General features: G+C 35.3%; 1 protein-coding gene across 2 annotated transcripts in view; it reads left to right on the top strand.

Annotated features, from left to right (window-relative positions):
- LOC108296006 (ephrin type-A receptor 3) overlaps window positions 1-25,164 on the top strand; it is a 123,985-nt gene extending 98,821 nt beyond the window's left edge. For both annotated transcript variants that reach the window (XM_017518384.2, XM_017518383.2), the window contains exons 12-14: window positions 214-407; window positions 15,524-15,679; window positions 22,434-25,164. In XM_017518384.2, the coding sequence (XP_017373873.1) occupies window positions 214-407; window positions 15,524-15,679; window positions 22,434-22,539 (456 nt within the window). In that variant the 3' untranslated portion in view covers window positions 22,540-25,164. The remainder of the gene's footprint in view (window positions 1-213; window positions 408-15,523; window positions 15,680-22,433) is intronic.
- Window positions 25,165-25,382: the final 218 nt, after the last annotated feature.

Below are 25,382 nucleotides of genomic sequence, written 5' to 3'. Positions count from 1 at the left end.
TTTTTAAATTTATGTTCTTTCAATCTTCCTTTATATAATATTTTAGGCATACATAGTTTCTTAATTATTTGATCAGTTGTTATCCTTTTAGGCAACTAAAAATGAGAACTTTTACCACTTACTTTTAAAATAACCATTTTTGTGAGCCCTGCCCATGGAGAAGTAAAATAAGTGTCACTTCCTAAGTTCCCCAAAACTTTGCTTCTCACACAGGTAATTAAAGCTGTAGATGAGGGCTATCGACTGCCACCCCCGATGGACTGCCCAGCTGCCTTGTATCAGCTGATGCTGGACTGCTGGCAGAAAGACAGGAACAACAGACCCAAGTTTGAGCAGATTGTTAGCATTCTGGACAAGCTTATCCGGAATCCCGGCAGCCTGAAGATCATCACCAGTGCAACAGCAAGGTGACACTTTGTGTTTGCTCTCTCCAAGATGCTACTCCTTTTTAGCACACTCCCCAAATGTATTCTTTGAAACTTGTATTCCACAGTATTAGAGAGATGTATTTTCCCTTTCTTTTTTAATCCTTAGAAGTAATTATCATCCTCCTTAACAGTAATGATTAAATTCTGAGATGTTTTTTGACATCCATCTTGACTCTACATTCAGGCTTGTTTAAGTCTTTGGGAAATAGGAATACCAGTGAGGTGTGGTGGCTCATGCCTGTAATCCAAGCACTTTGTGAGGACGGCGCAGGTGGATCACTTGAGGTCAGGAGTTCGAGACCAGTCTGGCCAACATAGTGAAATGCCATTTCTACTAAAAATACAAAAATTAGCCTGGCGTGATGGCGAACTCCTGTAGTCCTAGCTACTCAGGAGGCTGAGGCAGGAGAATCTTTGAACCTGGGATGGGGAGGTTGCAGTAAACTGAGATCCTGCCACTGCACTCCAGCCTGGTCAACAGAGCAAGACTCTGTCTCTAAATAAATAAAATAAATAAATATACTGAGCACATACCTTTTTTTCACCCTGCATGACTAAAGAAGTCCTGATTCATCTTTCATTTAAAATAAGAAAAAAAGTATCCAAAATATTGCACTGGCTAGCAAATGCAAATTTTCCTAGTTAATTAAACAAATATTTGTTTAACACATATTGCATACCAATTACTTTGCTAGACATCATGGAAGATAAAACTAAGAGTAAGATAAGGCCAGTGCCCCTGGACACCACCACACATGTTAATACTCTACAGCTATAATGCAATCCTGGATTGCACAAAGTCTATTTAATTTTATGCATATTCCTCTAGGTTAAGAATCACTGAGTTCTCTCAGTGGTTAGAAGAATGTAAATTAAAGTACATCTACAAAGTGCAGTGGAAGAAAGAAGGAAGAAAAGATGAATTTTGTCAGGGGCCATATAAGAGGAAATAAATATTAATGCATTGGTGCCTTTCAGAGTAATTAAAGGCAAAGCTATCTTGTTTAATAATTTAGATTCCCATTGTGCACATAAGAGAAAAAGTTCTTTTACATTTTGATAGGCTTTTAATTTTTTTCTTATTTATTACATGAGTTGGTACAAGTTTCATGCTTTTAAAAACATTCCTCTTAACAACTCGAGAGAGAAGCATTTGAGGCCTATTTGGGACTTCTAGCTATGTGCCTACTCAACGGCTTGAACTTGTGAGTTCAGTAATATTTTGATCGGTACAATGAAGCTTCATCAATAATGATGACTTGCGAGTTATTCTCCCGTCTTTGCATAACCAGTGGCTTCTCAATGTCTGTTCTCAATTGTGTTAGTTTTCCATCTCACTAATACTATCCTGCCCTGCTGTTTCCATTGCTACAAAGAAAAGTGGCTAAAGCTGACATTCAATGCATGGGACTTCCCTTGGTTTTTGACTTAAGTTATCCATTTGAAGATTGAGCAGTGTGTGTGTGTGTGTGTGTGTGTATGCGTGTGTGCATTGGTGAGTGAATATATGAATATATAAGCACAAGTTTGACTAACCATGCCTTAGTGTCATATTTTTGTAAAAAAATCAATCATGTGTAATACAATATTTTAAGATATCACAAATCAATACCCCTCAAATCCACAGTGAATAAAATAGCAAAATTTTAACATATAAACATTTTTTATCCATTCATCTGTCAGTAGATACCTGTGTTGATTCCATAGCTTGTCTATTTTGAATGATGCTGCAATGAACATGGGAATATAGATATCTCTTTGAAATACTGATTTCATTTCCTTTGGCTATATATCTAGCGTGGGATTGCTGGATCACATGTTGGTTCTAATTTTAGTTTTTTGTGGAACCTCCATACTTTTTTCCATATGGCTGCCCCAATTTACATTCCCTTACATTCCAATACCCCCTTTCTCGACATCCTCGCTAACAGTTGTTATCTTTTGCCTTTTTGATAATAGCCATCCTAACAAGTGTGAGGTGATAGCTCATTGTGGTTCTGATTTTCATTTCTTTAATGATTAGCGATGTTGAGCACCTTTACATAAACCTGTTAGTCATTTGTACGTCTTCCTCAGAAAAAATATCGATTCAGGTTCTTTGCTCATTTTTTAAATAGGGGTATTATTATTTTTGCTATCCGGTTCTATGAGTTCCTTATATATTTTGGATATTACCCACCTACGATATATGTTGTTTGTAAGCATTTTCTCTTTTTCTCTGGATTGCCTTTTGTTTTGTTGTTTTCTTTACTTGCAGAACATTTTTAGTTTGATATAATCCCTATTGTTTAATTTGGTGTTTGTTCCTGTGATTTTGGTGTCATATCTACAACGTTGTTGCCAAGACCAGCGTCATACAGCTTTCTTCTGTATTTGCTTTTAGAAGTTTAACAGTGTTAGGTCTTCAGTTTATCCATTTTGTGTTGGTTATACTGAGTACACATTATACTGTTTTTATACAATAGTTGAATACGTTAGATTGGAGAATCATAAACAAGGTCTTAATATCATTATCTAAAAATCATAGATCATTTATTGAAGATAACACTTAGGAATCACTAAGATTGAATTGAGTAGTAAGTCCTTAAACAAAACTATCCATAACTTGTTCCATCAGGATAAATCTCTATCCCAAACTTCAGAGGCTGTATAGACTCTTAGAAATTCACCTGACAGTTTAACAACTAACAGGTTAATAAACCCGTCCTTCCCTGGGCCATATGGTCCTCATTTTGTACCTTGAAGCCATTTATTTTGATCTTTACAGCATAGATAGTAATCACAGAAAAAAAAAAAACTTTCCCTATCATAAAAACATTCAAACCATTTTCAAAGCTAACTCATGTAATATAATATAATGTAGGGGTATCTCATACGAGTTTCACAGAAACAAGTAGTCTTACTGTCAGATCGTAATATGTGAGGATATGTCCTAGCATTAGAATTGTAATATACTTGCATAATTCACTTTTCCATTTTTATTGAAATAGAAAAAATACTTTTTCCTTATATATTTTCTTGAATACATGAACAAGTTTGATGTATTTTGTCATAAACTATAAATTTAGAATATTTTCTATGAAAAGACAACCATCTTAACCAAATATGAACATCTTGGCAATTATATTCATATTTTTACTCATTACCATTAAAATGCACAATGGGTTCAATTGTCTATTATAAATTTATTATTAACAACCACACATTACCATGCAAATATGCCTCTTTAGAAAATTTGCTTTCTTAGCTTTGACAATGATTATTTTATCCTTTTCATAACTGATTAAAATCACCCCCTTCTTTAAATTTTAGTGATGTCCTTGCCAAAAGCTTTATTGAGAAACTAAGCCATTAGAGGGAAACTTCCCACAGCAAAATTGAAATGCAGTGGCACCTGCACCTACTCACACTCTCCTTCTGTCCTCTAATTATAAAAGAAAGTGTCCCTCTATTTGTCGGAAGCAAATCCTCTCTCCCTCTCTGTTTCCCTCTCTCTCTTCTGCATATCTCGGCTTTTTCTTTCTGTAAGATAATTGCCACAAGCATATGTTCTGTTTTGTTCTTTCTCACTATCTTATTCTTATCACCAGGGGACCCTATTATACATACAACTATCCAGGTCTATCCCAAGAATCTCCAGGAAAAGGGAATGGAGTATGATGTTTTATAAAAACTCAGGTGATGCTTTTCTCCTCTGGAAAATTTAGGAAATATTGCTTGTCAAAATTCTCCCTGTTGGTCCCACATCTCTGCCAACTACTTCCCTACTTCCCTAACACTCTTTACATCCAAACTTCTCAAATAATAAACTCGCAGACATAAAGTCAATATTCTGAAAATTTATCAATTTTCTCCCCCTAGCCTGATCCTTCCACTGCCTAATGAATTGAATACACTAGCAGCTACTCATTCACCTAACCAGAAATTGGAACAACTCTTGGCACCTCTTTCTTGCCCTCCACACTGTGATTATCTGGATCAATGAGACCTACCTCCACCCTCTTTTGCTGAAAACACTGTCCTCATGGCTGCTTCGCCCTCTGACCTGGGCCACTGCCATAGCCTCCTAACTTGTCCCCTGTTTGATTGCTGTCAAACTCCAAACGTCTTTTTGCATAGCCTCCAGAATCTTATCAAAATATATATGGTATAGTTTCAGTCACCTGTTTATAATGAATATTGAATTCATGCAACACTTAGAAAAAAATCTAGCCTCCATTTGAATGTTTAAAAAGCCCTACTGACCGGGTGGACTGGCTCAAACTTGCAATACCAGCTGCTCAAGAGGCTGAGGCTGGAGGATAACTTGTGGCCAGGAGTTGGAGACCAGTCTGGGTGCTATAGCAAGATCCCCATCTATACAAAATTTTTTTTAAAAAATGGGCCGGACGTGGTGGTATTTGCCAGTGGTCCTAGCTACTCAGGAGGCTGTAGCAGAAGGATTGCTTGAGTCCAGGAGTTTGAGGTTACAATAAGCAATGGTAAAAACACTCCACTCAGCCTGGGTAACCGAGCAAGACTCTGTCTCTTGAAAAAAAATTAATTAATTAAAAAGGAAATTTTTTAAAGTCTTGCTTATCTAATGTTCTTTATTCAAATAAATCTTATTCAACAACTATTTGTATATAATACTATGAGATGACTATAGCCAATAATACCTTGTGTATTTTAAAATAAATAGTTTTTCAAGCACTATTTATTATATACTAATATATATACATATTATATATAATATTATTATGTGCCAGTCTTCCATGTGCAAGGCACTGGATAGACTCTGAAGAAAAATGAAGAGGACAAATATGGTCCCTGCCCTCCTGAAGCTCACATTATAGAAAATGCATGATAAACGACAGACAAGTACAGACCAGAGGAAGGAAATAAGTCGATGGCCGTGGTGGGCAATAAAGAAGTAGCTGGGAAAGGGTCCTCTGAGGAGTTGAAGTTTGAGACCTGCAGGAAGGGAATGAACCAGTTGTGTACGCTTCCCCTCACCAAAAAGAATATTCTTGGCACAGGGTTAAAAAACTGCAAAAGTCTTGAGATGAGAAAGGGTTTAGAATGTTCTAGGAAGTGGCAGAGAATAATATGACTGAAGGGTGAGTCTGTCTTGAACCTAAGGAGATAAACAGAAGCCAGAGTACTTGAGACCACACAGGCCATGCTGAGGACTTTGAAATATTTTTCAGATGCATGAGGAATTTATTAAGCATTTGAACCAGAGATGTGGATGATTTGATTTACATGACTGCTTCGTACAGGGAGGAGCAAATGTATGAGGAGGTGGAGGTCGCTTCAACCCTTCGACCTGTGCCACCTTCACCTACACAATGCTCTAGCCTCAGTGGCCACTTCTGGTTGCTTCAAAAAGCAAAAGCATTTCAAAAGATTGTAGCACATGCTGTTTGCTTGTCTCAGATTCTCCTTTGCACCTTTCTTCCTTTAGGAAGCAATTTATGCATCACGTACGTGTTGAGCCATTCTGTGGCGGCACCGGTGAAATAAAGTTTAACATCGTTATTTTTTTACAGAGCGCCATATTCTTGTTCTTCATCACTATTTTAATTCTGATTCTGTGTTTGTGTGTGTGTATTCTTTATAAGTATCCATTTTCTAAATAAACTCTGAGCACTGTGAGAACAGACACTATACTTCTTGTATTACCAGTGCAGATTGATAATGGGTGCTCAATAAATATCTGGTAAATATATAATAAATATTCACAGACATCATTAGTAAATTTCCATTTCAAAAGATGCAATTTACAGAAAAAATTCCAATGTTTTTCTGTTCTCTGAACAGATATTTTTTATAGGCATTGGTCATATGGAAAAAGACTAAAACTGTTTTGTAAGCAAAACTCTGCATGTGTACCTTTCTGTCAACTCACCTCCAGAAACACACTCCTACAAATGTAATGGGAGACTTCAAAACTGAATTCCTGGCTGGTATAAAACATTCAATGTTCTAAATGATGTAGTTATTAATATCAGTGAATAGAATTGTGTTCATACACATACCCCATAGTGTTCTTTAAGAAACACTATATCATTTTTATAGAAATGCTATTTTTTTCAGTCTTTCTGGATTTAGTAAACTTTATGGTAAAATTTTAATTTTTTTCTTGATGGCTAAGTACCTTTTGAAACTAGTTGTTTGAATAAGCAAACTTGTTGCATATACTGCAATGGAATAATGCATCATTTCACTTTTCAACCTTCATTAGAGTTGATGTTTCATAGTGGTACCATTCTCAAAGAATCTTCCACTGAGAGTGTCTCTGTGAATATCATCACTGGAAGTGGGGAAGGTGGAAAAGCTGATGGTCAGAATGGGCCAGATCAAACAATTACTTAGATGCTGCTGGGATGATGAGAAGGGAAGGAAAGTTATACTAAACTTTGTGTTATGCTTGTTTCCTAGTAAGTGATTAATTTTTCTAAAAGTAGAGTCCCAGCCACTTGGAAGGCTGAGGCAGGAGAATCGTTTGAACCCAGGAGGTGGAGGTTGCCATGAGCCAAGATCGCACCATTGCTCTCCAGCCTGGTGACAGAGCAAGACTCTGTCTCAAAAAAAAAAAAAAAAAAAAAAATGGAGTAAATTAGAGTAGATGTGAAGCTTTTAAGTTTTGATTGTACATCAGTACAAGGCTGTGGAATTTTATTCAATAATAACCCTGTGTGAGACATTATGTTAGGTCCTATGATGATTATATAGGTGACAGATGTCATTAGTAAATTTCCACCCTCAGCAGCTTACATTTAAATGTGAAAAAAGGAGAATATTCAGAAATACTACAATACCCATCAGAACATGTAATTATTAGAGCAAAAACAGAAGGTGTTCAGGAATTCTGAAGGGAGGTGGGTTTACTTTCATATTTGGAGTTCTGTGGCATTTGTATGTAAAAGGGGACTTTTGGATATTGAATGAAATTTCTACAGGCAGTTAACAGGACAACAGTCGAAGGGAACACTACAGAAGAGGCAAGACACAAAATAGGTAGAATAGTTCCAAATCACATTGCGAAATACAGTTTTACTAGACTATAAGATTTAAAAAAGGAAATGATGGGGAAAAGCCTGATAGATCAGGGATTCCCAGTACCCGAGCCGTGGACTGACACCAGGCCACGACCTGTCAGGAAGCAGGCCACAAAGCAGACAGCGGACGGTGAGCACACGAGCCTCACTGTCCGAGCTCTACCTCTTGTCAGATCAGCAGCGCCGTTAGATTCTCACAGAAGTGCAAAGCCTGGTGTGCACTGCACACATGAGGAATCTAGTTGTGCACTACTTATGAGGATCTAATGCCTGATGATCTGAGGTGGAATGGTTTCATACTGCCAACGTATCCCACCACACCCCAATTTGTGGAAAAACTGCCTTCCACAAAACTGGTCCCTGGTGCCAAACAGGTTGGGGACCACTGTGATAGATGATTCATCAGGTAATGGAAGATTAAGTGTCATTTCTAGACATTTGGACCTTTATCCATAAAGAAAGGGAGCCATTGAAATTACTTAAGTGATATGTTGCCCTGTGCATATGGAACAGTTCTTTGGAGGGATTCATAACAGAGAATTAGGATTTCAATAGTCTAAGAAAAGGATCTGCTAGGGTAGAGCAGAGAAAATAGTGTGTTAATTCAAAATGTTTTATTAAAGTGGATTCTATAGGACGAAGTAACAGAGATGTGTGGAGTGACAGGGAAAGTATTAGAGAATACTTCCAGGTTTTGAATGTGGAGGCTTTGAGATGAGCCTTTTTACTGACATTAGTAGGAAAGACAGAAGGAAGAACAGGTCTGCCAGGCAGATAGGCATTCTCGGAAACAGTCAAGAAACTAAATGTTTCAATGCCTCCTGCTTCCATTGTGTGTAGTCAAGTGTGGTAGCAGCCAACCCAGATTTGCAAGGGGACCGTGGAACCAATCAGAGATGGAAGTGGCAGTTTGGGAAGTGAAACAAGTATGAAACATTCATTAATATCTCAGAATGTTAACCCACTCACGGATTTCCACCAAGAGAGAAAGAAAATTCCCTTTATTTTGAGTTTTGGAGAGCAGAACCAGTTATGGCACAGAAGAATGTGAAATGGTAGGTAGAAACAAGGAAAACCAGGGTCATAGGATGAGGTTTAGATTATTTCAGAAAACCACAGTGCAAGGAATTTCCAAAAAGTGGATATAAACACTGTTATCAAAAGCTGAAAAAGGGAAAGAAAAAAAAAACTGTGGTAAAAGACTTCCAGTTAAAAAATGGAAGGATTTATAATCCTTTGGTGTATAATCAGTAATGGGATTGCTGGGTCAAATGGTATTTCTGGTTCTAGATCCTTGAGGAATTGCCACACTGTCCTCCACAATGGTTGAACCAATTTACACTCCTATTAACAGTAGAAAAGCATTTCTATTTCTCTGCATCCTTGCCAGCATCTGTTGTTTCCAGACTTTTTAATGATTGCCATTCTAACTGCCTTGCACACGTACCTTTATTGCCACACTATTCACAATAGGAAAAACTTGGAGCCAATCCAGATGCCCATCGGTGATAGACCGAATAAAGAAAATGTGGCACATATACTCCATGAAATACTATGCAGCCGTAAAAAAGAATGAGTTCCTGTCCTTTACAGGACATGAATGAAGCTGGAAACCATCATCCTCAGCAAACTAACAGAGGAGCAGAAAACCAAACACTGCATGTTCTCACTCGTAAGTGGGAGTTGAACAATAACACATGGACACAGGAAAATCACACACTGCAGCTTGTCAGGGGGTGGGGGGCTAGGGGAAGGAGAGCATTAGGACAAATACCTAATGTATGTGAAGCTTAAAACCTACATGACGGGTTGATAAGTGCAGCAAACTACCACTGCACACATATACCTATGTAACAAACCAATTTTGAAATAATATATATGATATTGTGAGACACCTAATTATAAAATTGGTTAATGAAAAGGAAGAAAAATGAGGATTTATTTCTTTGTATTCAAGTAGTAAGCTACCCTGTTTATTTTTGAAGATCCAAGATGTTTATTATTGACAATATTAATTTTGAAGAGAGGTGTATGCGTGTGTGTGTGTGTGTGTGTGTGTGTGCACGCACATGTGTGTATAAAATGAAATAGAGAAATAACTTCTCAGGTTATTGAATTCTTCTATACTATTGTAAATTGAAAAAATTTAAACTTTTGGCACAAAAAATAATTAATACTTTCAAAATATTTGGAATGAAGTTTTAAAGGGAAGGCAATAAAACTCATGACACAAAGACTTAGACAATATATTTAATAATATTTAGAACAAGGTTTTGCAGACTCAATTATATCTGACAAATTTAATTGAGATGTTTTAAAATATATTGTTTCATTGCATTTATCACTAACATTGCAGGGATTTATTGCCATTAACTTGCAGCCTAGAGAGGCATAAAAACAAACAATAATCGTATTTTTCCCAGCTAATGACAATAAGCAACTATTAGTAAGAATCTTCCTATCTCTAGGAGTACATAATAGAATTCTTTTTGAGAATAACTGCTGTTTTGACAAATGCCATATTCTGCAGGATAAATCTAACAACCAAAAACCAATCTGCCTTTGTTTCTCAAAATGGCTTTGACCTCAAATTCTGAAACTGACAGGGTGACTTTATTCACTGAACAAATATGATACAGAACCTTTTAGAGGGAAGCAAATATGCCCAATACCCAGGTGATCTCTCTCTCTCTCTCTCTCTCTCTCTCTCTCTCTCTCTCTCTCTCTCTCTCCTTTCTAATCTTAAAATCAAAGCAGCTAATTTTACCACAAGGAGGAATTAAACCAGATGCACTGGCTATAACTTCAAAGATTTTTGTCCTTAAGGCCTAGAGATAATTAAAATAAACACAATGACTTTATTTTTCCTTAATGTGTCATTTATATATTAGGTTCCTGTTGGGAACTGTGTATATTCAACATTATTTTTAGTTTCTGATGACAAATTAAATTCATTTTATTATATCTGGATTTTTAATTTTAAAAATAAAGAAGATCATGTCATTAGCAATCAATATTAAATTGACAAATAAGGGATTTTCCCCCTAAAATACAATGGGAAACATTGAAATTTTTAAAAAGTTATAAAAGGCAATAAAAAATTATTATTCTCAAACAATAATAAAATCAGTTATAATTATTAGTATTATGGCTTTAAAAAGTTACTCTTTAGATTTAACGTATTTTCTGAAACTATTCACAACAAATAAAAAATAATTACGATATTACAATATGCATCTTCAATATTGTTACCTCCTTCTAGACATAATAAGCATATACTTATTCATTCAAGACATGTGTATTAGTCATTATTTTTGATATTTGAGGAGTAAATCTCTTTGTAAATCAGAAGGAGTCTATTAAGTCAGGAATGGATAACTAGCGATTCAGAATTCTAAGGTAGTATTGAAATAAGATTATTATCAGAAGTTATTTTTGGGATTGGTAGTTGTTAATTGAGATTTTTCCCCAGTATCTTGTGCTAATTTTTATGCACCTATTTACAGCTAAAATAGGAGTCAGTGGGAAGAAAATATGTGTGTAACTATTTAATGCAACAATATGAAAGCCCATGAAAGAATAATTCACAAATCTTAGTAGAAAGAGGGAGAAAGAAAGGGAAGAAAATTATTTTTCACTTCCCCTGAGCAAACATGTAATTTCCATGATTTCTTTTTAATGACTGCGGTCTGCGGCCAGTAGGTACTGATTTATGAAAAGCTGTAAAAGATCAGGTGGAACTCTGTAGGACATCGTTTACAGCTGCATGGATTGAAACCTATCTAATTTGTCTAGTAAAAGTGTGAGCTCACAGTGCACATCACCCAGCCTATAAATTTCCCCTTCAGACCCGATGTCTGGGGCTGGGGCTGAATAAACGCCAATGCCTGCAGCTGCTCAAAGACCCAGATTCCCTTGGTGCGCATGAAGAGACATCACAGGCTCTTCACAGTGAGAGACAAATTCCTATCCATTGATAAACTCTCCAGATGTCCTCTCTGAGGAGGAAAAGAACCAATTTTTATTTGAAATCCCCAGAGAAATCCTGGAAGTGGAAAAATGATACTTTGCAGGGCTGGTTATTCTGAGGTCACTGGCATTAAAATTAGGTCTTTTTTTTTTTTTTTTTTTTTTTTCTTGGTTGTGCTTTGATCCAAGTCATAAACAGACAAACTCAGTTGGGATCACTAATCCCTAATCCACACGTCCTGATCTATTTCAAATTGTTTATACTAATTTTCTTTAAACTCTTGTTGAGTCTGACTAAAGTGTTGAGCGTAAAAGTACAAACAGTTTTGAACTGAGAAGAAAGAATTCTGCGTTTTGCTATTTGGCACACTTCATAAATATTCTGAATAAATGTCCTGGGGTTTGATTCTTCCTACCCACAAACCCATAAATAAAAAAGTATTACTATTCATGGGACTAAAACTTGACATAAGGTTTTGTGCTACAGCTACCGTAGACAGAGAAGCTATGGTGTGTGTGTGTGTGCATGACTGCAGATAGTTTAATATCTTGTCTCGTTTCTAGGTCTCACTTCACTTTTCTTACAAAATCTTCTCACACCTGATGTAATGCTATTCTTATCAATTTTTCAGTGGTTCAATGACTTATCTAATGAGTCTAATGTAATATCTAATGCTTGCTAGTGAAAATGTCTATTTCATTCATGATAGCCACACTGAAACAACCCATGAATATTGTGTACATTTTGACACCTGGATTGTATATCTGTAATTCCTGGTTCTTAGGAAAAGAATAAAAATACAAAATTTTCAATTATAAAAATAAGCTGTTTTTCTTTCTCAGATGAGTAATTTAAACAAATCATAGAAAGTTGTTTGCAAATATGTTTCAGAAGAAAATAATTTATGGAATGTTACGTTTATATTTTAGAGTTTTCTAGATATTGCTAAAGGAAAAAATTCATATTTATATAATGATGCCTAATCTTTATTTCTTTTTTTTAGATAATTTCTGAGAGTTAATAAAACTAAACCATATCACAGAAATAGAAATTACAAGCTCCATAATTAAAATTTTCAATTTATAATTTGAACTTGTGAAGCAGAAAGAATTGAAATTGAGTCTGATGAAGAGAAGGTTGAAGAGCCCTTCACTTTCAACTGCCCTCCAGCACACAAACGGCCACCACAGGAGGGAACTATTCATCTATATTTTCCACAGAGTAGGAAAATAGAGGCAGAACCAATGTTGCAATTTTTTTTCTTAAAGTCAGGGTTAAAATTGCACTAAAATGTGACTTTTTATCAAATATATTTAATGCATCCCTGTAAAAATGCAGATAAATAGTCAATTTACAGACTTCTCATATGTTCCAAGCAATAGCATGTCCATGTAGGCCATGATGCAGAATTGTCTGGGCTCATGAATCAACTTTACAGTTAAGTAGGTCTTAGGGCGTAAGTTGAAGACTATCACCAGAAGTAGTAGAAACCTCTCAATTAAAAGACCTATTTAAGTGTGGGTGGAGTTGGCACAGATTTGCTTCAGAGATTTTCTCATTTAGAACATGAACTTATACCACATATCCTAGATGGTAATCAATGATTTCTACTTATATGTAAAACATTATACAATTTTATTTCATGTATATTGTTCGTTTTGCTATTTTGTGTTATTTCTAAAGATATTGAAATTAGCCCCTTAGAGACCTAAATTTATTTCTAAAATAAGGAGAAATGAATGTTGATATATTAATGTTATTTGTTTTGGTGTCTTCTCACCACGAGTTCTAAACTTTGAATTTAAGCACTTCAAATGATGGACTTCATTTAGACAAATCTTTCATTTCAAGTATGTAAGAAAAATATACAGTTCTAGTTTAATACTCCTAATTCTGGAGGTTTTTAAATGAAAGATTCTGAATAACTAAAATGGCAAAAAAATTAAAATGTACTTTATTAATTATAAAATAAAGATTAAATCATGATATATACAGTTTTAATATTAATACCATGTTTTATTGCAATAATGAACAAAATCACAGACAGCAGAATGGCACATCTGTTTGTAAACATCTGCTGTGGAATCATTGTGAACTTGTAAAAGTTACTGACTATTCTAAAGAAGCCCGTAATAATGGCTACATTCCAGGGTTGTTATACTATTATGTACATAATATTAGATATGACTAAATTTCCAGTTACTTAAAATGACAGTTAACAAGATCATTGCATTTCCAGCATTATATATAAACAGATGTTTACTCTGCTACTTTCTTTTTGAAGTTTTCAGAAGTTTAGCCATTTCACCAAAGGCGTTACCATATGTAAACTAATAAACAGCTAACAGATAGTGTTTATTATGTGCCAGCACTGTTCTAAGTGCTGCCTACACATGCTCATCGATTCTTCAGTCAGTATCCTCATCATTATCCCCCTTTAAAAGAAAAGGAAACAGACAGGAAACTCACCAAGGTCACGCAAATGGTATGTGGTGTACCCAGGATCCCACCCAGGCCTTATGGTTCCAGTATTTGTGCACTAAACTTCAGGGCACAGAAAAATTGAATAGGCCACATGATGAAATCATAAATAGTGTCAGAGAAAATGGGGAAATGTAATATGAACAAAGTTTCACCTAAATAGCACAGTGTAGCTGCCAAGAATGTGGACTGCGGCGTAGAAAAATGTGGGTCTAAATGCCAGCTCCGCCTCTTTTGCCTGAGGGAACTCAGATTTATAACTTAATGTGATTTAGTTTCAGCTTCCTTATCTATCTTAGGGAATAGCATCAGTGCCTAACAGGTGCTATACAGACTGAGGTCCATCATGTCTGTATAATATTCTTAGCATCATGCCTGTCACACTGAGTGTGCCTGAATATCCAATATAACATGTAAACAATATAAACAAAACAAGAGCCTTCATAACTTATTTCTGTTATTGTTATTATTCACCCAAAACTAAAGGCTTTTATATCTCCCTTGTGCCCAAGCTCGCTTCCTTAAGAGAAAAGAAGAGAGAAGTCAATGAACTGTTCACCTAGTGACTGGCTCCAGTCAAAGAACAATTTAAGTCAAAGAACAATTAGAGGTACTGGAGAGCTGATAAAAACATGCCAAAGACAGTTCAACAGGCTGCTGCTTCTGACTCTTCAGGGATGCAAACATTGTCTCTTTCATTTCCTCATGTCTGTTCTGTTCCATTGATTCACCAGGTCTTGCAGGTGGTCATAGATAGATGGTTAAACCCGTATTTATATAAAACAAACCTAGAAGGAAGCGTTTTTCTTAATGCTGATTTTATTGTGCAATATAAATCACAATTACAGTCCTTCTCTGAGTCTCTGTGTGTCTGTGTATATATAAAATATTATATACATATCATGTGTATATATCTAACACATTATACGTCATATATGTATCATGAATGTGTTGCATATATATATATATATATATATATATATATATGTAGTGAACTTCATTTGGTCTCAAATATGCAAGGATGTTTTTTATCAGTCATCTACTTTTTTCTACTATTTTTATTTTTAATGACATGTACAACATTATTTAACTATGTGTTGAGTTGATATCCTGCTGTAAGTACAACCTAGACTGTTCAAACCATTCTTTAGACAACAGCCTGTACAATGTCTAACAAACAACCAGTGGGAAATACTTAAAATATTGAAACTGAATCCATCATCAAAGCAGGCAGCAAATAATTCAGGGTGTCCTGCCTATTGTAACTGTATCTGAAATTACTACGATTTTGACTAATGATTAAACAAATTAAATGTTAATAAGTATGTATGGATGTATTTATGTATTTCACTGGCAACGTTTCAGTGATTTAAAAAGCACTTGTGGATGGAGAGGGGAGAGCTTAGACAAGTTGATTACACAGTGTTCCTCCAAGCTGCCAGCTTGAACAGATGAATCTTTCATGGCAGATAAATTCCACAAATGAACAGGAACACCATATGAAGTCTGGGAGTTCCTGCTGATGCTAGTGTCAAATTTTGACACACAGTAACTCTGTGGACTGCTGATCTGTCTCCCTTTGGTGTTTTCTTTTCTTGCAGGCCATCAAATCTTCTTCTGGACCAAAGCAATGCCGATATTACTACCTTCCGCACAACAGGTGACTGGCTTAATGGCGTCCGGACAGCACGCTGCAAGGAAATCTTCACAGGCGTAGAGTACAGTTCTTGTGACACAATAGCCAAGATTTCCACAGAGTAAGAAAAAAAATCGTTAAGAAGATTGTATGATTCTTTTGAACTTTCTGCTCAATATTCATGTCTTAGCTTGACACGTTATAAATATTAGGGGTCAATCTGCGGTACTGACTATTTCCTGGAGCTGCTAATTAGGGTCCTGGGTCTCCTTGTGGCTCACAGCTTCTGGCTTGATACATATTGATATGTCTTCCTCCCTCAAGCTAGGGCTCAGGATAGGTGTCTTTACATAGACCAGATATGACCTTCAGATCAACTGACAGAGTCACACCCATACCCACACTGCAAACCCAAGTCCCCAATTTAAAACATAAGCGTACATAGATTGATGATTAGTGTATTTCTGCATTTTGTGATTTTTCCATTATTTTTACTAAAGCTTAATATCTGTGAATAAGGAAAATTGAGAACCAAGTGGATAATCTGGCGTACAAGGAAACATATTAAAGTCTAAAAGTAGCTTTCATAGCTGCTGAATAAACATAACATCATCTGGTCATTATTGTCTACTTGGTAAAGGATATCATGTTAGAAAATGAAGTTATGTTTAGGTTTAAGAGAGGACTTTTGGGTTTTCCTCAAGGCTTATGGCCAGATAAGAAAGAAAAAATATGCGTCATAATATTAATATTAATTGAAGTTTTATGTGTTAAAAGCCAATGATAATCAAGTATAATATACTGTATTTTGTGGACAGTAATGTTTTTGTAACAGGAATCTTTTGATACGAGAAACACATGGACTCAAGGAAAGGGGGTATGTAAAGAATCAAGTAAATCTGGTGAATGGTCAAAAAATTTAGCCCTTATTCACAAAGTAGGGTGTTTTGAGAATTGATAAATTAAGAATTAGAAGTCACATTCTTCACCACTCTGGATTGAGAATCAATTTATATCACTTCCTAATGTGACTACATCATTTTTTTTTTTTTTCTGCACAGTGACATTTTCTGGATTCCTGTGCACGACACTGGCTTTCTCAAATCTTGGTCATGTAGCCTCATAGTGCCATTCAACTGACCAGGGTCCAACTCTTAATTCTAAGTTCCCAGTACGGAAAGTATGACTGGCTCAGTCCCGCTTGTACACGGGCACCTCCAAAGTCATATGTTTGCTGGTATCTAGTCATTTATCTTCAAAGGAAGTAGAATGAGGTAGTATGGACTTGGCTCTAGGGGCCCTTTCCTGAAGATAAAATGGAGAATTGTCCCAAGGAAAGAGGTGTATACTGGATAGATGCACCAAAAGTTGTCCAGAATGTTGTAGCTTGCATGGTCTATTGGGAAACTGTTCATCTTTGTTCAGTCTTCCTTTGATCTTTGTTAAATTGAGTAAACCCTTTAATCCCCTAAGTTTAAGTATTATCATCTCCCACTAATATTTAAATATTTTTGAATATATAAAGGCTTTCATTGCCACCCTGTCAATCATTCAACGTCACTGTGAAAATTACAGATTAGATGACAAAAAAGGGATGTGCCATGTAATTAATAGAGATACAATGTCCAACAATCATATAAATAAGTTTATAATTTATGGTGTAACATTACAATCAGAAAGACATAAAGCCACAGAAGGACTTACAGGATGAGTTTATTATTATTGAAGGAGAAGACTTGCTCTAAAAAAACAAACTTACTCTAGTCAATTTAATGTGCATCGGTGTTCCCGTTCAAAGTGGAATGTGGTGTTTATTGAATAGACTTCTGACCCAATTGACGGTACACTTTGGATTTCTATGTTACTTATTTTCATCAGATACAGTCTCAATATATAGTCATGTATTTACATATTTTGATATATTCTTATTTTAGTAATATAAACAGGGTTATGATATACAAAACATCTGCTGGAGAGCACAGAAGCATATCAAAAAGCAAACACAAAGCCGAACATTTCCACACCGTTGCCAGATTTTCAAAGGCAAAGTTATGCAAATGTTTATTCTCAATAAAACATCGACACTCACAACTTTTAGATATTGAAACATTATATTGAAATGTATGAGGGAGAACACTGTTAAGATTAACTGACAGTTTGCAATTTAAATGTAGTCAGCCATTAGAAGCTATAAATGTAATAAGAAAGTGATTTGCTTTAAAAAAGTGAAATGACAGCATTTGTCATACTTCCAAGGTAACGACATTACTTGTGTCAACAATACCGTGGTGGACGTCAAACTTCGCAGGTTGGAATATTTTTACTTAATTGTTGTTATTATCTGAACTATCTGTGAATATGCATTCAAGATGAAAGCTGACTTTTCCTGAAAAATAGCTTTTTCAGGTTGTCCTTCACATTGAGTCAGGTGGCCTTGGATATATACGTGCTGCAGTCACCACATTATTCCTTCTGTCCTCTCTCTTCAATTTAGGGATAATATAGGATTAACATCTCTTGCCCTAGCGCTCTGTGAAAGGAGCTGCATTTTCCCTTGAGTCTTCATAGTGTCATGCATCTCATGTTCTTAGTTTATATTACAAAACGAGAATCTATTAAAAATCTTTAACATGCTAATTATTTGGACAAATATGATAAGGCAACATTTTCACCATAAATGCTATAAATATTTAGCTAGATATTGTATCTTTCTTTTGGGGTCTTGGGCTTATTGTTTGAATTTGATTTCTTTCAGTCTCTATTTTCTTGTGCCATCCAGGCTCAATTCAGAAATGACTCGCTTGACCAAATAACTGTAGAGCTTCTCCTAGAATAGTTACAGATACATAGGATGAATCTCTTTTTTTTTTTTTCCTTCCTATTCAGGCTACCAAAGTACATGAAAAGAACAATAAAATTTCTCAAATACATATTAATTTATTTTCGTTAGAGGTTTCATTGATATGCAAGCTAACTCAAGTTATCTAATTTTCAAATGAAGCCCAGAACATGTGAGGTTTTATTTAATAAATACGTATTTCAAAATATTACTTCATAGCCTAAGATGGATTTAGCAAGGTTAAAATCGGAAAGGAAGAGAGAAAGAGAAAGGGCAGAGTTACTGTAACTGTGAAACTAGAGACAGAATTAAGTGTGTGGAATGAATATTAAGCAGATTAATTGCTACATGTCATTATCCTGCACCCTTGGATGTCATTTTCCCAGTGTCGTCGCCTATCCCCCTGCCTTTGAAGTACCAGATAACATATTAACCTCTGGTCTCAGTCTGGAGCTGCTCTTTAGCCTTAAACTTTTCCACTGCTCTTCTGAATAGGACAGTCAAAATGAAATGAGCACACACAGAGTGTTTTGAGACAGCAGCAACTGGGTGTTCCCAATTATTTTGGACATGGCAGAGTAGTGGACAGAAGACATTTTGGCAAGAATAGAGAGACTAGAGTATGTTCAAAAACCCTAGCTAAGGAATAACCCAAATGGATAGTTACTTTAATTCTCTTTTCAAAAATCCAGTATAATCCTTTGCATTAAGAAAAAAAAGTTTTGTATTACATATATAAATATATATATTATATATTATATTTATTTATATATAAATATATATTTATATATTTTATTATATATCATATTATATATTATATATAAATATATATTTTATTAAATATTATATATACATATATATTTATATGTATTTTATTATATATTATATTATATATATATAAATATGTATTTATATATATAAGTAAATAATATATATATATATTTGCTTATATTGGGTTCACAGACACAGAATGTAAAACAGCTTTTTCAAAACATTTATTGAGGAATACACTCAGGAGGTGCATCTATAAAGAAGTGATGAGGAATGTCCCAAATGGGTCTGTGAATTCAGTGTCACATTTTTTTTTTCCAGCCACTTGGTGATGAGTGCTTCAGTTCAGAAGGAAGATCAGGGCCAAACATCATATCATGTAATACTCAAACTATGCTTAAATTTCTCAAAGAGCTCAGGAATTACTGCATTGGAATATATGTTTTTTGTCTTTTTTTTTTTTTTAACTTTCCATGACTATTATTTTAAGAAGGGGAAAGGGAAGAGACAAAGGACAAAAAAAGTCCTCTTTTCATAAAACAGATGATATGGCATTGGAAGAAAGATAAAAGAGGAGGCCGGGCGCGGTGGCTCACGCCTGTAATCCCAGCACTTTGGGAGGCCGAGGCGGGTGGATCACGAGGTCAAGAGATCGAGACCATCCTGGTCAACATGGTGAAACCCCGTCTCTACTAAAAAAATACAAAAAATCAGCTGGGCATGGTGGCACGTGCCTGTAATCCCAGCTACTCAGGAGGCTGAGGCAGGAGAATTGCCTGAACCCACGAGGCTGAGGTTGCGGTGTGCCGAGATCGAGCCATTGCACTCCAGCCTGGGTAACATGAGTGAAACTCCGTCTTAAAAAAAAAAAAAAAAAAAAAAAAAAGATAAAAGAGGAAATACAAAAAGTAAGAATCTATTTTTTCTGGGTCTAGACTCATAAACTCACTTTGCTATAGTTTGGGGATGAGTGGAAAAATGTTTATTCTTTATTTTAAAGATAGATTAATTAAAATCCTGTAACACACATTCTCAAAGGCAGGGATCAACAAAAGCAACATACATTACTCTAAGTGAAGGGTTTCATCATTCACAGTTATGCTAAGCATGGCAAGCCTCACATTACCATACATCCCCACTAGCCTTCCTGAGGAAAAGTATATTAGATAGAACCTAAGACAAGACCCAAGCTGTCCATTGAGGATTTATCAGCCCTTTGACTGTCAGCAGGGAGGGGACCTGCAGATCATCAGGAACTTGCACAGCAGATGGTAGGAATTCAGTAGTCTTGGTTAATTAAATGCCTGATGCTTAAATAACAAGTGCATTTCTTCTCAAATGGTTACCTATTGTCTTCTGGAACACCCCTATGGCTTTGGAACCCATTTCTTAAGAAAGAGATTAATCCATTTCTATATAGTTGAATCCCTAATTTTTTCTTTCTTTATGCTCAGCATAAAGAAACCCTCAGAAACCCTCTGTATGTATGTGTGTGTGTGCGTGTGTCTGTATGTGTGTATGATGTGTTCACGTGTGCTTTTTCCTTGCTGTTGTCAATTTTCCTGGCTCTCCTTGCCAAATGGTACTTTATACACTAGTCAACTTTATCCAGAAAAACATATTTTGTACATTTAGTAAATTTGTATTGAGCCCACTAACTGGCAGCCATCGTTTAGGTTGTTGTTGATAAACAGAGTACAAAAAAAAAAAAATCACTGTTCACAGGGAATTTACCTTCTTGTGGGACAAGACAAGGCATAAGGAAAATAAATCAGAAAGAAAGTCAATATGCTAGATGGTAATAAATGCTTTGGAAGAAAATGAAACAAGAAAAGAAAATAGAAAGTGCAGATACAAATACAGAGAGGTTTTAAAATATTAAATAGGAGTGTTGGGGATTCATTATGGGGGGATGTGTGAGCATCCCTCAATCATGAAAGAGGTGAATATATGAACTAATTACTTGAAACAAGAACATATAATTAATCATTTGCACATCTTACCTATATTGTTTCCCTAAATTAAATTTCTTGTTTTTATAATCTGTATTTTAATACCTACTTTCCAACTTTAAATTATTACATGTATAATAAATAGAGATATGTCTTTGTCATTTTTTCTACTTTAAAAGAACTGCATACTGTAATGATATTATTCCAGTTATCTATGGCTGCACAGCAGACTCACCCAGAACTTAAAGGCAAAAACAGCAACGTGTTTATTACATCACAGTGTTGTGGGTTAGGAATTAGGCTAGAGCTCAGGTGGGTGATTCTTGTGCTCCGATGTTGATGTTGACAGAAGCTTTCAGCCGACAAATGGACTGATCTGGTCTGGAGGTCTGGAGATGCTTTAATTCCAATGTCATCCTTGATGCAGTTAGCTACCCAGTTGGTCTCACCTGGGATTGTAGACCAAAGTGCTTACATGTGGCTTCTCCTGTGCAATAATACCAGGTAGTCAGACTTTTTACATGGCAGGTCTAGGGCCCCAGTGAGGATGTCTCAAGTGATTAGTAGAAGCTGGTAGTTTCTTAAGACCTGAGTGAAGAAAGTGAAACAATGTCAATTCTGGCATATTCTTTTAGTCAAAGCAGTCTCTGAGCTGGCCCAGATTCAAGGCAAAGAGATAAAGCCCCACAAAGAATGTGTGATCATTGCTATTAATTTCCTAAGGCTGCTATAAGAAATTACTACAAATGTATTGGCCTAAACAACAGAAGCTTTTTTCTTACAATTCTGGCCATCAGAAGTCTGAAATCAAGAGGTTGGCAGTATCATCCAGTCTCTAGGGGTGAATTCTTCCTCGTCTATTCCAGCTCCTGGTGGATCCTGGTGTTCTCTGGATTACGGCAACACAACTCCAATCTCTGCCTCCATTTGTACATCGCCTTCTTCTCTGTGCTCTGTGTGTCCTATTCTCTTATAAGGAAACTGTCACTGGATTTATGTACCGCCCTAATCCAGCAAGATATTTTCCCAATCCATGCCTTAATTATATCTACAAAGACCCCCTATCCAAATAAAATCACTTTGTGAGGTTTAAGACTGACAGAGATTTTGAGGAAACACTATTCAACCCACTGCGGCATCTATACAGTCTTCTACAAAACCATGGAATAGTTGGGACATAACACAGATGATGCAAATATTAGAAAATTAGGTCCACACTACTAGAATATGTCATTGTGCAATTGCACTAATTGAAAACCCCCTGCTTACATACTCTCCAAGAAACTGATTCTCATATTTTCCTTTTTTTACAGGGACATGAAAAAGGTTGGTGTCACCGTGGTTGGGCCACAGAAGAAGATCATCAGTAGCATTAAAGCTCTAGAAACACAATCAAAGAATAGCCCAGTTCCCGTGTAAAGCACTGCTCCCGGAAGGAAGTGGTGACTGTAGAAGGTGCAGCATCATCCTGCAAACAGACAATAATGCTGGAGATGCTGGTGGAAGTTCCAAGTCTAATAAGACACTCAAATATGAGTACAAATGCCTTAAAATGGAATTTAAAAACTCTTTATTTTCCCCTATCATTTAGTGGATGGGTGGGTGGGGTATTTTTTTGTAATTGCTTTTTTAAGTATTAGTTAATGGATTCAATTAAATTCTTCAGAGGAAAATGGTGAAGAACTAGCATATAGCCATGGATCACAAGCTGACTATCATGAAAGCAAAGCAAGTGAAATAACAAAACGGACATGGTGGCTGTGTTTAGTTACAGCCACAAAAGAAAAGACTTGTAATATTTTTATATACAGAGGACATCTGTAACAGGTATTTTGTTTCTTTTAAAGCAAGCAAAATAGAGGAATTGATACCTCAGACTATCTGGCCATATTTACTACCTTATCACTGCATTATTCTCTTTTATCTGTTTAAAGCATATAGAGATGACGTTTGTAGTTGTTATAAGTACTACACATTTTTAAATTGTTAGCTTCTTTAAGTATATCATGTAAAGAAATGTCTTAATTTTTGAAAAAAGTACATATTTATTTTCTTTTGGATTGTTTTTATTGTTTTCTATTTATGTCTTGATGATTTAATTTGGATTTGTTACAGCCAAGTGCCAAATGCTCTCTCAAATTGTCAGCAGTTTAAATTGACACAGATAATGATAGGTTTCTTTCAGATTTTTTGAACCGTCCACTTACATATATTTTTAAAAATGAAACTTTTTTTTCCTGTTCATACACTAATTACATCTCTCCTAGTCTGTTATCCCAATCATTCTTTTCTCTCCATTTATTATAAACTGTATGCTCAAAATTTAGTGTAATATACTAGCTCGTATGCAATGGATTTTCAACCAGATAGCATACATTTCCTGCTCTGGTGCTTAGAGACCATTAACTCCCTCCATTAGTGAAGGAGCCGTGTTAGAGCTTCCGAGAATAGCTACTGGAAAGAATTGAAATCCTATATAGATTGCTACACTAATTGGCAACACAGCCTATAGGCCAATGCATGAGTCAAAAAAAAAAAAAAATCACTTGCTCACTGGCTTTGAAAAGTCATTTACTATTGTTGCTTAAACTTGCTCAGCTGTTTATAGAGAATGATGATAACAGAACTACTCCTCTGCATCACTCGAGTTTAGGTCAATTAATTAGATATTGTGACCATTAATACCAGGTATTATTATCTTTAAGAGTCTTCCACTTCAATGCACATGATGCAATTTTGGTATATAACTTAGAAGCATTGAACTTCCTCAAATTTACTGGATGGACGTAACATTTTTAGAATAGTTGGTCATCTAGCAAATGCTTCAAAATGTGTAGATAGGAGAGAGATTTCTCATCACAGGGATTTAGACTTACTGTTATATAAAGGCTAACTTTGAGCTTGCTCAGTAATATTTGAAAAGATGTACCTGGTGGGTATCTAGCTACTAATATATTCTGAAGCAACATTTTAGCCGTATTGATATACTTTCTAATGCTGATATGAACTTAAATATAAGAAATGCGTACATCACAAGAATAGAATGGATAAAACAATGCTGCAAACTTAATGTTCTTATGCAAAATGGAATGCTAATGAAACACTGCTTACAATCACAAATCAAAATTCACAAGTGCTAATCTGTTGTAGGTTTATTGTAATAAGACTTAGATTGTGCTCCTTCAGATATAAGATTGTTTCTCAAATCTTGGCAATATTCCTTAGTCAAATCAGGCTACTAGAATTCTGTATTGGATATATAAGAGCATGAAATTTTAAAAAATACATGTGTGATTATAAAATTAATCACAAATTTCACTTATACCTGCTAACAGCAGCTAGAAAACATTTTTTAAATCAAGTATTTTGTGTTTGGAATTTTAGGATGAGATCCAAATATGGTTTCAATCTAATTTTTTCCCAGACTAACATTCACTTTTTTAGGTACTATTCTGAGCATACTCAACAAAACCTGTGCATTTCATAAACTAATAGTTGAGGATTGTTGAATCTATTTCACTTACTTTGGCTGTGGTTTCCATTTGAAAGTAGAGGTTGTATACATCATATACTGTTCTTCATTTTATTAATATTTTTCTACCTTACCTCTTATAAATTTATTTTACACAATTCTTACCCTGTATATATGTAAACATAAGTGTACGATTCTTAACCGTGGAGTAGAGTTACTAGAATGCTTATGGCCATCACTTTGTACAGGAACTGCATTGACTTTCAGTAAACATAAAGCCACAACTCCTTCATGATGTTATGTACCATATGATCTGTTTTGTATCTTAAATATGATTTACATATATTATTTATTTCTGGCAACTCAGTTTATGCTATGCTAAGTATCAATCAAGCCATGTATAAATGTGATATGATTGACAATATGTGTTTACTTTAAACTTGTCTTTTCAAAATATTGCTCAGTTTATGTTGTACAATGTAGATGGCCTCTTACTAATGTAAAATGATTTGTAGTGGAAACATTTATATTTTTATAATAAACATAATGAAAATATTTTTTACAGATTGGAATACAGAAGTGGTCTTTGAAGTTTTTTTAAAAATACATATATAAATATGTGCTTATTTAAATAGCATAATAATGAAATTTATAAAGTCACAAAAATATGCTTCTGGGTTTTTATTTCCCGTTAGTGAGGAGGGATTTACAGTGTGTAACCCACATGTTTTTGGTCTAAATCTCATTATGAATAAGCTGGAAAAATAGTCAGTAAATATTATTTCAAAGT

The sequence above is a fragment of the Cebus imitator genome, unplaced genomic scaffold (genome assembly GCF_001604975.1).
Source record: "Cebus imitator isolate Cc_AM_T3 unplaced genomic scaffold, Cebus_imitator-1.0 Scaffold676, whole genome shotgun sequence".
Lineage (NCBI taxonomy): Eukaryota > Metazoa > Chordata > Mammalia > Primates > Cebidae > Cebus > Cebus imitator.
This window is presented reverse-complemented; position numbering and strand designations above follow the sequence as displayed.